Source organism: Hyperolius riggenbachi, chromosome 8 (assembly GCF_040937935.1).
Source record: "Hyperolius riggenbachi isolate aHypRig1 chromosome 8, aHypRig1.pri, whole genome shotgun sequence".
In the NCBI taxonomy this organism is placed as follows: Eukaryota; Metazoa; Chordata; class Amphibia; order Anura; family Hyperoliidae; genus Hyperolius; species Hyperolius riggenbachi.
The window spans coordinates 134,564,892-134,578,452 of record NC_090653.1 but is presented as its reverse complement, the minus strand read 5'-3'; the positions used below and the strand labels follow the sequence as shown (position 1 = coordinate 134,578,452).

At 44.1% G+C, this 13,561-nt stretch overlaps 1 protein-coding gene across 8 annotated transcripts in view; it reads right to left on the bottom strand.

The window, feature by feature from the left end:
• The window catches only part of ACSL4 (acyl-CoA synthetase long chain family member 4), a 186,456-nt gene that overhangs the window by 37,253 nt on the left and 135,642 nt on the right, over positions 1 to 13,561 (bottom strand). For 4 of the 8 annotated variants that reach the window (XM_068251126.1, XM_068251125.1, XM_068251124.1 and 1 more), the window contains 3 exons: positions 11,619 to 11,656; positions 2,188 to 2,730; positions 575 to 752 (listed from right to left, as the gene is read on the bottom strand). In XM_068251126.1, coding sequence (XP_068107227.1) covers positions 575 to 752; positions 2,188 to 2,538 — 529 coding nt within the window. In that variant the 5' untranslated portion in view covers positions 2,539 to 2,730; positions 11,619 to 11,656. The remainder of the gene's footprint in view (positions 1 to 574; positions 753 to 2,187; positions 2,731 to 11,618; positions 11,657 to 13,561) is intronic. The other 4 variants (XM_068251129.1, XM_068251128.1, XM_068251131.1 and 1 more) reach the window with 2 other exon arrangements.

Sequence of the window (13,561 nt, the reverse complement as noted above, 5' to 3'; positions counted from 1 at the left end):
GCTTTTCATTATCTACGGGTTACTCTGTAGTCAGGATTATTTGCATAACGTTCCACATACCATGCAAATGTCTCAGGCAGTGCTCAAACCAATTCAAAGGCTGCAAAATGTCCATAAAGTGTACATAAGGTACAGCCAAACATTACCCTTATGCACACACAAGACAGAACCTGGCAGTGGCAGGTGTATGGGGTCATCTCGGTCAAGAAACTAGAGTGTGTATTTAGGTGTTTCCAGAATAAGCAACACTGCCAAGCTAGTGCACGACTTCCCTTTACTGGAAACCACTCCATCATAGTCTCTCCTCCAATTTCCATAGAAACAGTACATCCCGCTTAGGTAAAGTCAAGTGAAATGTCTGCATTGCGCTCATTGCCTGCAATGTCGCACTAACAATCAAGCTGGATCCTCATGGGGGACACTTGGTGCAAGTGTGGATGTACCTTTAATGTAGTATGATTCAGAGAGGATAATTTTAGACTAGTTGCTATGGGTTACTGACTGCTAACTTAATTCAAGAATTTATACCAGAGCTCATCGTCATTGGTTAAATCCGGACTTCTGTGCCACTTACATGGAAAGTTGTATCGAAAACAAGCTTGCGCAGATATCATCCACTCCGCTCTCGTCTCACAGAATATTGCAATCGTGCTTCGCGGCTTCAGGCCCAGGGAAGCCAACCCACTTCCGAAATGACTGACTCGTGCGTTAAGGTCTTCATAGTTCAGCCACTTATAGTCTCCCAAAATTAACTGCAAAAAAAGTTATCATTGTCAGTGGACTGCATTGGCAAAAAAACTGTTTATGTTTATTACTGGCAACCTACAATTCAAAGTCACCAATCAGTTGGGGCAGAATAACTAACTACACTAAAAACATTAAATGGAAACCAAACAATATGGTGAACAACAAGTTACTATAAAGTTTAAGTCCCAGTTCTGACTCCTGTTTTCTCAGTGCTTACCATGAGTAATATATCATAAATCTGCAATGCACACAGCTTTGAGCACTACTCTTGAACAGTCTCTGCATTATTTATTTTTTTATTACCAGACTGGCTAGAGGTTTGCAAAGATGGCTTTTTGTGCCAAGATCAGATGCTGCCTGTCTGAGAATCTGCTAGAAATTGTTAATGCAAAGTTGACCGATCTGAAATCCTGAAATTGATCAATTTGGCCGATTGTGAAGGACAGAAAATTTTCGTTATGGTGACAACCAATGCAGAGTGTTGGCAGTACTTTCACCTGTCCCGCTGGTGGGTGTCTTACCGGGTCCGGTGGTTTAACTTCATGCCGTGGGTCTCCTCTTCTCTTCCTGGTAATGTGCCAAAAGTTTAAGTTCAAATACTAAAATTCTGGCAGCATACACGACTGACCTCTAGTGTTTATACATAAGCTTGTGTCACATGACCAGGAAGAGGAGAGAACACGGGAGGTGGAGACCTGCGGCATGAAAAACTAGCGGATATGAGAGGGCACGGGCCAGCAGGTCAGTTGAGAGCTCGGCTGTTGGCTGGGGAGAGAACAGATTGAAATATTGGGGGGGGCGCAAGACCTGGGCAGCAAGGCAGGCTCCACTTAACATTTTCAGTATGAGTCAAACATTGAAGGCCAACTGAAGCAAAAGGTATATGGAGGCTTTCCTTTTAAGCAATACCAGTCACCTGGCTATCCTGCTGATCCTCTGCCTCTAATACTTTTAAACAGACCCTGAACAAGCATATGCAGATCAAGTATTTATGACAGTATTATCAGATCTGACTGGATTAGCTGCATGCTTGTTTCTGGTGTTATTCAGACACTACTGCAGCCAAATAGATGAGCAGGATAGCCAGGCAACTGGTATTGTTTAAAAGGAAAGGTTGCCTACATATTCTCACTTCAGTTATCCTTTAAGGGTAAATTATACTCTGGGCTAACACACACATACACCAAGACAGTGGTTTCTTCTTGTCGGCATCATGTGAAGGTTTTAGTTGAAGATTAATAGCCCTATCTAAATTGCCTTTCTTACATCATATAAAGTGGTTTCTGAAGAGGTTCTAAACAAGGAATTTCAAAGTCCACTTTTGACATGACATAGCCATGGCCTATGTTGCAGCTAATCTCTCCAACACTTTAAAGTAGAGTCCAGAATGAGGTCACTGGAGGAAAGGTTACACAGGGAGAAATAAGGAAGCACATCTACCTTCTTGAAGACTTTGCCATTAGGTTGTTGCTCGTTTTCTTCACTTAGCAGCTCTCTGGTGCCCAGACAGTCTCTCTTGCCGAACTTGGCCACAGCATGCTCAAAGAGTTTGTCTAGAGTGTCCACTCCTGGAAAGTCTATGGTGGCCAATGAGTCGAAGTGGCTGACAGCCCGGTAAGGGCTTCCGGGCTCTTCCGAGAGAGGTTTTGCCTTTATTCTCTTTGCCATAGCCTTTTTCTTCTTTGCATTGGTGAGAAAATACCATGGTAGAAAGGTGAGAGTGCTGTACACAAACATTAACAGGTAGACAGGCAGCAAAACAAAGGTGCACACTTCTGCTTTAAGCTTCATGTTGTTGGTGTTAAGCGTGCAGATGCTGTGCTGGTCTCAAATGAATATTCTTTGGGTTCTTAAGGCAGCAGTGTAAAGCAGCAGGAGTTGTTACCCCAGGTAGCAGCACACAAAGAAAAGCATTACTTATCGATCTGCATGAACGGCAAAGCTACCGTGTATTAATCTTTGGAAGCCAAGACTTGTGAGAATCTGTGCCACCAGCCAGAGAGCAGAAAAGAAGAGGGGGAGAGGTTAGTAAAATCAGCACGTGAAACCTCGGTGCCCATTAAAATATCGAACAAAAAGAGGTGAGGGATGCCAACATAACCAGGCTGTCTTGTCATAACACTAGCAGCAGCTGCAGCAAAGCTCTGCACATATTTACAGGTGACAGTGACGGCCCACTTCCCATTGGCTGCTTTATAAGGTCCTGTAAACAGCGGAGGAGGCAGAATGATGTAACCAGACATTTGAAAAACCATGAAATATTAACAAAGATTACTATCCTGTAAATAAATTTGCATTCTACTCAAATTCAAGTTTAACTCGTGTGGTGCAACATTTCCCCAGCTGCCAGTGGCCCATTCTAGAACAGATCTCAAGAGTGGATGAAATCTGCCAGAGATGAGAGGTTTTTGGTGAGTGCTAATCATATACAGCGTTTCAGTGGCAATTGGCAGGATGAATTGGAGAAGTATATACTGATGTGGTCTTTGAACGACTGCATCTTTCCACTTGGTAATTCAACATGAGAGGAGATAGGAGTTGGATATTAAAGTTAGTGTGCCAGCCCACAGAGTGACTGGCTGTCAGCGATGCCAGCCCAGAGTGACTTGCTGTCAGCTAGCCTTTTAAGCACCCTGTTACTCATGCTACAAAGAGGATACTTTACAGGTAGGTAAACGAATACGTACAGGTAGGCTCTATCCAGGATGTGAAACTCTGTGCCTAAGCAATCTACTAAAAGATCGCAAGAGTGGGCACTAAGACCTGGGGTCCTGTACAGTACTTCAATTCTGAGATCAGCATTTGCACAGGGCTCCTATAGTGGCCTGCAGCTACTAAAATCCCCTTATGTCCGCATCTACGTGGGGCTCCTGTAGTGGCCTGCAGCTTCCAAAACCCACTGATGTCAGCATATATGTGGGTCTCTTGTAGTGGCCTACAGCTACAGAAGTATGTAACGGTTAAAACTACCACCTTATCTTCATGCTGCAGTTTTAACAGTTATTTTCAAATATCCCTTTTACATGAACGTTTGAGATAAAAAAGGCTGCAACATAACCAAATTTGCCAGGGGGGAAAAGAAAAAGGAGTTTAAAAAGAAGTTACAGCATCTAGCTTTGCTTCTTCAAAAAATCGTGGATTACCCCTTGATTGGGCAAAAAAAAAAAAAAAGTATGTAAAAATTGGTAAATATAACAAGGAAGTAGCTATTAACCTCGGTAAAGGTACAAGTACACCATGTACACATAACTAGGCAAGGTGACGTCCTTGTGAATGAGCTACTGCCGCTCACCCCGGACATTTCACAACTTTATTTTATTAGAGGAAACCACGCGTGTGTGAGGAGACTGGAGCTGCTGTGCTCTGTCACAGTGCAGAGGGAGTTAACAGGACACTCCCCCATCCTACGCAGGCAACAGATGTAGCTCCTCATTGCCATGTGGAAATAAGTCCTCTCTCCTCCTTGCACATGTTTACTTGAAAATCACTCCTACATCTGGAAGATTTACATTTTATGGAAAGCTGCATGTTTACACATAAAACAGGCTGATGTAGCAAGGCAAAGAGAAATCTTTAAAGTGAAATCACAGCAACCAACCCCCCAAAAGTCATCCAGTGACCTGCAATTAGTAATCATAGCTGTGACTGGCCACTGACGTTTTACTTTGGGCTTTGGGAAGTAGGGAGGGGGGAGGAGGTGAAGGGAGGGAAAGGGGTTTGCCGTTACAGTGCTGTAATACTGGGGAATGGTGTACAGTACATGCTGCAGTCAATGGTTACAAATGTGTAATTGAAACAGGAACAAGTTCTATTTTACTTACCTCCCCCCATAGCCTTACAGGTCCCTCTGTGTCCTCCCGGGCTTCTCCACTGTGCCCCTTCAAAAGCTCACTGATTGGACCTGTTGCAGGCCGTGATGGATGATCTTTCAGAAAGGCACAGCAGAATGGACTGGGAGGAAACCAAGGGACCTGCAAGTACACAAGGGACTAGAAGAAGCCTCAGGCAAGTAAATTAGAACTGGTTTCCCCGGATTCAGGACCGGCTGGCTCTAGCCCCTTAAGGACCAGAGCTTTTTTTTTTTCAATCTGACTGTTGTCATCATTTTAATTGGCTTACAGTGATTACCTGTTAAGAAGCCAATGAAACTGGCTCCTTACATATTGGAGGAAGCGTGGCTGTCACACGACAGCCGAGTCTGCGGCAGAGAGTACAGATTGGCTCGAGACTGCATAAAGCTGCAGTGTAGAATCTACACCGCACCAGACAGAGAGCCACGGATGTGGCGTAGATTCTACCTACCACGGTCCCTAGACTGTTAAAGGGAACCTTAACTGAACGGGGGGTAAAGAGTTTTACTTACCTGGGGCTATTACCAGCCCCCTGCAGCAGTCCTGTGCCCTCGGCACCGCTCTGGAATCCTCTGGTCCCCCGCTGTCACTTAGTTTCGTTTTTGACGACTCACCAGTCGCCGGCCGCCATGCGTATTATTGGGCGCATTCACCAATGCAATTAGCGCTATTGCGGACCGCAACGCGTACAAAAATATGCGTTGCCGCATTCCGCACGCGTAGATATGCGTCAATAGCGCTAATTGCATTAGTGAATGCGTCCAATAATAGGCAAGGCGGCCGGCGACTGGTGAGTCGTCAAAAACGAAACTAAGTGACAGCGGGGGACCAGAGGATTCCAGAGCGGCGCCGAGGGCACAGGACTGCTGCAGGGGGCTGGTAATAGCCCCAGGTAAGTAAAACTCTTTACCCCCCGTTCAGTTAAGGTTGCCTTTAAGGGCCTAGGTAAACAATGGCCACTGGATTAAGCTCAGTTTACACTGAGCCGGATCGGCAATGGCCAACTGGAGTGCAGTGCAAGTGCACCGTCTTCTCCAATGATTATGTTGTGGTCTGGTTGGAGTCCCGAGCAACGCATTTCCAAAACTGTATCCACTGTCCGGCAGAGCCGTGCAGGCAGGGGTGTAACAATAGACCCTGCAAGGGATGCAGTCGCAGGGGGGCCCAGAAGCCACAGGTGGCCTGTCCTGAGAGACTGACAACTAAGGGCAAGGAGAAAAAAAAAACTTCCTGCTCTTTGCTCAATTGTTCTAATGACTGCATCTGCCCAGCCACTGATAAGGAATCATACAAAGTTTTGAAGACAAGATGTGTGCACTAGCCAATTTAATAACATTGGTTCAGAGGGAAGGGGGTCTTTGGCAAAAGTGGTCCCCATCCAAAGTTTTGCAGGTGGGCCCAGTGATTTTTAGTTACACCCCTGCCTGCAGGTCAGATTTTTGCTTTAAGGCCTGGAACCCACTGAAAACAGCAACCGCAAAACGCTACCGCTAGAGTTTTGTCTGAGCGGTTTGCAAGCGGATTCATGCGCGTTTGCGGTCGCGTTTTGCAACATTGTATTTTTTTGCTCAGCGGTTGTGTAGCTTTTGCGTTTTTATCCTGATTGGTCCTGTGAATTATTTTTAATTTTGTTACAGTGTGCTGAACCGCAAAACGCTAGCAAAACCGCTCAGTTTAAGTTTTGCTGAGCGTTTCTGCTAGCGTTTCAATACTTTACATTGAAGCGCTAACGCTCCCAAAATGCTGCATGTCCTGCGTTTGCGTTTCTGGGAAACGCAAACGCTCCTGTGGAAGTTGCCCCATCCATTAACATCAGCTGAGCGTTTTGGCAAAACGCTAGCGTATCGCAGCGCTGCCAAAATGCTCAAAAAAACGCTCTTGTGGGTTCCAGCCCTTAGAGTGCATCCGTTGCAGACTGACAAGTGTGAACAGATTCTATTAATAACATTGGATCCCTTTTTTAAACCCATTGTGAGATGGCAAAGTGGACCAAAAATGTCTGTTTGCTTTGCAGTTAGAAGTGAACCGAGCCTTACTCATCAGGCAGCAATTTGGAGTTTATTACAAATATTTATAGAACCCAATGCATCTTTTTAATAAGTGCCTTTACTTATAAGCAGCCAGTTCTGCACATCTTAATGGTGCCATCTATTGCCTTGCTAAATAAGCTCATCAATGGCAGATATAACTAGCAGTGTACACATTCATAAAGTGGTTAGTGCACTACAGTATTGTGCAGCATTGTCACTGGAGGCATGGAGTGCTCAGTATTGGTCAGCACATCAGATTATTATTGATTTATAAAGCATATATTGTTCATTTTCTGGTGACCCCGAGGGCGAAGCTTCCTGTGTAACTTGTATCAGTCACATTGGGCTAAAACCAGTTAATGGGTGTGAACGTGAAGTTCCAGTTCAGGCAGGAGGGGAGTGGGAGGGGAAAGATAAATGTCTCTTAAACAGAAGAAAAAAAAGTTTTACACAACAACTGTATGCATAATATACTTGCATTCTACAGTCAGGTCACATTATTATGACCACTCCTTACCCCTTACATCAGGGATGCACAGCCAGTGAAAGAATGCAGGTGTCACACACAGATTGTAAGGATACAAAAGATGGGATAGCAGCAAATTGCCAATATGACAACTTTGATCTATCAGACAATGAACAGGCATGATCATCAACTACCAGGCCAACAGCACCAATTCAAGAAGGATTGTGAACTGCTCATGGGCTGCTATAGTTACAGTGTACTGCGAGTAGAAGCTGCAGGGGAATTTTATTGGTTTTCATACACACAGAGCTTCTGTATAGGTTATTACTGTGCATGTAAAGCCTTGTACACACATGAGCACTGTCGCCCGCAGGAAACCGGACTGCCTCCCTTGGGGGACTCTTCAGGGCTGACTTCTATAGAAACGCGTCACTAGCCTAGAACCTGGCAACATGTAAGGGGGGCACCCGAGGTGGTCTTTATCAACTGTCCTAGCCAAGTATAATCCAGCATGTGTATGTAGCTTACAGTTAAAGGGACTCCGAGCAGTGCAGAAACTATGGAAAGATGCATATCATTTTAAAGCTCTCTTTCTCCTCTTTCCAATGATATATAAATCGCCGCCCTACGCCTTTTAGTTTTCGCTATTTTCGCGATTGAAATTGCCGCGGTCGCGATTTCGATCGCGAAAATAGAGAAAACTAAAAGGCGTAGGGCGAAGATTTAGGTGTCGTCAGAAAGAGGAGAAAGAGAGCTTTAAAATGATATCCATCAAGCCATAGTTATATTGTATTACACAGGGCGACTTTTTGTCAAAGTCAGCAGCTGCATTCAGCAGAATTGAGCTGCTGACACTGGGGAAAGTGTCGGCCTGTGTAATACAATATAACTATGGCTTGATGGATATCATTTTAAAGCTCTCTTTCTCCTCTTTCTGACGACACCTAAATTGTTGCCCTACACCTTTTCGTTTTCTCTATTTTCGTGATCGAAATCGCGGTCGCGGCAATTTCAATCGCGAAAATAGCGAAAACTAAAAGACGTAGGGTGGTGGTTTATATATCATTGGAAAGAGGAGAAAGAGAGCTTTAAAATGATATGCATCTTTCCATAGTTTCTGCACTGCTCGGAGTCCCTTTAACTAGCTAATCAGTTAAGCCAAACAGAAGAAAGAATTTATGAGCAATGAAATGGTTTATCTAATCTAAGAAGCAAAGGTATCCTCATCTTATCTGTATATGATGCAGCCTTCACCTTTTTGATTGCTGCACTCATCATGTGCAGTGGCTTAGCACAAGGACCATTGAGAAACATGCTGATCGCTTATCTCTGTGGTTTTAATAGAAATCAAGAGTCCTATCAGTAAAAAAGTGCATCCCACCTACCCCTCCTAGATTTACATGGGATCCTATGAAGATGGCATCAGTCACTTATCAGCGATTAGGAGAAAGCTTTGGTTTTCCCTTTTTTCTGAGGGCCACTTCAATCACTAAAATGGCACCGAAGCATGCCATAAATTTTTTACAAACTGCTTAGCAATAAGCAAAAACATGTTTGGCCTGATGTTTGCACCACACAAGGTAAAAATGACATTCCGAGGCAAAAAGTGTAACAAATGTTTACAGGATACATGAACACCTGGATTAGAATAAACAACTTATTTTGCAAGAGGAAAAGGAAAAAAACACACTTCTTATGCAGCTGAGCAGTGAATTTAGAGCGCTACAGCTCTGGTTATGTTTGTCATCCCATTAAGTGCAACATTATAACAAAACCACAATTAAAAGGCAATACGGTGCATCACAATATATACAAGTATACAAAAATAGATCATCCCAAAACACAGCAAAAGAAAAAAAAAAACACAAAAAAAAAAAAAAAAAAAAACACACAAACAGCAAATAACCAAAGCCCACACACAGAAGGCAGTCAGGAAAGGAAGAAGCTGAACACCACTGCAGTGATTCCAGTGCATTGCTTTATAAGGGAACTCTAAGGGAAATGGTTACTGCAGAACCAAGAACCAAACCCACTGTTTAATGGCTCATTATAGGGCAATGTGACCCATTCATTTCTGCATGTTGTAAAGCTTGTGTTCAGCTATGCAGAAGCAGGAGAGGTGATCTAGCACACTAGTAAAACACACATATACGCACAGTGACTGTAAAGTGGAATTCCCGGCATGAACATCAACATCCATCCATGAACAGACCCTTTAAAACTTTTTGCACGCTTGCAAACTATGTCAGGAGCTGGCCTTGCCACAATGCATTGAACCATATTCCAGTCCCAGGGTCCATTGATAAACCGCTGGACAACTAAGTCAAAGTCCTGGCCATGTCTGGCAGTTCTGCTGTTTCAGTAGTACGGCTAAGATGCAATCAAAATGTCGCATGCAGCAGTCTGGGCTTTCAGTGCAGTCACAGGTGACCTGCTTGTCAAGTCACCTAAACTGTCTCTGAAAGAAACTTGTCATTTAAAATTACATAGCCAGACCAGACCACAAGAATCTTACAGATGGGAAGGACCATTCACCCATGACCATATAAATGGCATGTGACACAGACATATTTCAGGGAGATTTGTAAGATGCAGAGCAGGCTGTTTCAGTTTTGACGGCCCTGGTTATCTGCCTGTGAAAGAGGTAAACGATAATGGACCCCAGCAAGTGTTTTAAAATCGGTCACTGCTCTAAATCACTAGAAGCAGTGCTTTAAGGAACAGTAGATAATAGAGGACCTTCCCGGGACAGAGGAGCTACTGTTTATGACTGGAATTCCCTTTAAAACTGCAGACACAAGTGTTTAAAAGATTTGGTTATAGCTGTGCTCTAGCAAGCAAAGTGTAAAGTTCTATAATGGTGAGATCACCTCAGCAGAACTACTACGATTTCACCAAACATAAAACAATTCAAATGCCCGCCACCGTGCTGCCTGATATATAGACAAGTTACTTGTTATAGTTAGTTTTTTATCTCGGATCCGCTTTAAAGGACAGCTTAAAGGGACACTGTAGGGTGGGTGGGTGTTCGGGGTAAAAGGAGTTGAACTTACCTGGGGCTTCTAATGGTCCCCCGCAGACATCCTGTGCCCGCGCAGCCACTTACCGATTGCTCCGGCCCCGCCTCTGGTTCACCTCTGGAATTTCAGACTTTAAAGTCTGAAAACCACTGCGCCTGTGTTGCTGTGTCCTTGATCCCGCTGATGTCACCAGGAGCATACTGCGCAGGCCCAGTATGGTCTGTGTCTGCGCAGTACGCTCCTGGTGACATCAGCGGGATTGAGGACATGGCAACGCAGGCACAGTGGTTTTCAGACTTTTAAAGTCTGAAATTCCAGAAGTGAACCGGAGGCGGGGCCGGAGCATCGGTGAGTGGCTGCGCGGGCACAGGATGTCTGCGGTGGACCATTAGAAGCCCCAGGTAAGTTCAACTCATTTTCCCCCAACCCCCCTACAGTATCCCTTTAAGTGAGATGGATATGGAGCCTGCCATATTCATTTCCTTTTAAACAATGCACATTGTCTGGCAGTCCTGCTGATCACCTGCCTCCAAATTCATGCAGATCAGATGTCTGACTGGATTTGCTGCATGCATGTTTCAGGTGTGTGATTCAGACACTACTGGTGCATGAAAGAACAGCAGGATGCCAGGCTACTTGTATGGTTTAAAAGAAATATGGCAGCCTCCAGATCCCTCTCACTTCAGGTGTCCTTTAAATTTAAAGGTGTCCTTAATCTCATCTACCCAACAATCAACTGTCCAAGCGAAAACGATCATTCAGGCCCATCAATGGAGGGTAAAATGATAAGCAATCTGATCATATTAAAGAATCGTTCCAAATTTTGGATCAACAAAAAGATTGTTATCAGTCGGAACCACTAATGACTCTTGATCCGATCGATCCTACATTCAATTGTTCCGAAGGATTGTACCAATTGGCACCTCAAGTGTGATTTAAGTGTTCGGAAATCTTTAGAATAAAGAGAGTATTTAACATGGATCCAATACCATGTGTTGCTTTTGCCCTATTCAATTTTGTTCTAGCCTACGGCAGATATAGCCAAGCTGAAGGCCTTGTAGGTTTAACTATGTTATAAATGGCAAATGCATAGTTCCTTGTATTAAACATATTTATAAAAAAAAAAAAAAAAAAGGAAGAAGAAAGGCTGTTTATTGGTTGCTATAGTTTGTGAAATCTGGACACTTCTTGTTGCCTAGTGAAATAAGCCCATGCATGTCTTGCCATTTACAACAACATGCTACAGGGGACAAAAGCCCTAAACAGAACAAGAAAATCCTGCTCCATAAAAGCCCTGCTATTATTCACTTGTTAACGTTCCTCCGGAATTTCCCTTCAAAATATCAAATTTACTTAAAGCAGAGGACACAAAGTACAGCTATGACCTTGTAGTGCTGTGTGTGGAAGGACAGCACCTGACTAGGGTCTCTGGGGAAACTGTAGTGTGTATTGGCACAGCCAATCCCTATGAAACTACAAATAGATCTTCAAGAGATATACTTACAGAACTGTCTGTGCAAAGTCTTTACGCTTTAATGCACTCTGCAAAGAGAAAAAAAAAGGGTAAATGTTACAATTGTACAAAACCCATAACATAAAAAGCATACATCTAAATGTTCAAAATGTGAAATAAAGGCAAAATATTTAACCACATTACTTCTGTTTATAATGTTAGGTCAGTCAGTCTGAGTAAACTTATCTTTACAAATACACCATATCAGAAAGTAAACAGAGGCTGTAGGATAAGGACCTCTAATCATTGCAACATGACCTTAGGAGTCACTAACACACACACACGATTTGAAATGGATCTGCCATGAATAAACCAACAGCTGAAAACGGGACAGAACTGGTCTTAGTTTATATGGATGGCAGGGTGCTCTACAAATAAAGTACACCTGGACTGACCAAATGCATGCATGCATGCATGCATGCATGCAAGACTAGATGGTTCTCGTCCAAAGCAGCCGGTCGGGGCAGTCTCTGCCAAAAAAACAAAAAAAACCTACAAATCTCATCATGCCTCTGCCTTCCCGAGTTATGCTTAGAGCTGTCAGAGTATTGCAAGGCCTCATGGGACTTGTAATTCCACCACAGCTGGAGTGCCAAGGTTAGCCATCACTGCCCTAGACCCCTGAATCTTCACTCCTCCTCCCCAGGTTCCTGCATTCCCCCACCCCCTCGGCAGGGAGCAAGCAGGCGAGGTAATAACTACTAAGGCTGTGCGAGGATGATTTAGTGAAAAGGTGTGTGTAGGTATGTGTGTGTGTGTGTGTGTGTGTGTGTGTGTGTGTGTGTGTGTGTGTGTGTGTGTGTGTGTGTGTGTGTGTGTGTGTGTGTGTGTGTGTAGGTGTAGGTGTGTGTGTGTGTAGGTGTAGGTGTGTGTGTGTGTAGGTGTGTGTGTGTGTGTAGGTGTGTGTGTAGGTAGGTGTGTGTGTAGGTAGGTGTGTGTGTAGGTAGGTGTGTGTGTGTGTAGGTGTGTGTGTGTGTGTAGGTGTGTGTGTGTATAGGTGTGTGTGTGTAGGTGTGTGTAGGTGTGTGGGTGTGTGTTTCCCCATAATCTGCATGAAAGAGCACTAAATGTAGTGCTGATAGGAAATGTCATGAACAGTTGTACCAAATGACACCCCGCAACAGTCTCTTCCTCCCCAGAAGATATAGGTTTGAGCTGTAGGTGTATACAGCGTGTACCAGAGCCTTATCCTGTAGAAGTACTGCAGTTAGTATGTTTGCATACAGTCTTGCACTTTGTTCAGTCCTCAGAATGGCATTAAAGGACAAGTGAAGTTAGATGGATATGGAGGCTGCCATATTAATGTCCTTTTAAGCAATACCAGTTGCCTGGCTATCCTGCTTTTCCTTGCCTTTAACATTTTTAGCCATAGAGCCTGAACTAGCATGCAGCAGTTCAGGTGTTTGACATGATTGTCAGATCTGACAAGCTTAGCTGCATGCTTGTTTCTGGTGCGATTCAAACACTACTGCAACCATATAGATCAGGAACTGGTATAGTTTTAAGAGAATCTGAAGCGAATATAAAAACAAAAAACAGATACTCCCCCATGGAGAGGGATGGCTCATGGGGTCCTATAGAGCCTTCCCATTCTTCCTACGGTGCTCATGTTCCAGTGCTGGATCCCCTGTTAGCAGTCCCCGACCCATACTACGCATGCGCGAGTAAGCATTCTCGCACACTCGCTTGAGAGCAGTACGGAGCAGCAGTCTTCAGGAGCACTATGACTCCCGAAGATTGTCAAAGCCTCATGCAGTGACAGAAGTGAGCTCCGACCTATTGGTCCCTCCTTAGGGGAGTATTTTTTTTTTTTAATTTTTATTGCCTAGTCGTATGGAGATTTCACAACATGACCTGTCAGACTTTCGATAGCCAATCTGCCCATAAGCAAAAGTGAATTGATCAGATATGTTGGGGCCATATGACTGCCAGCT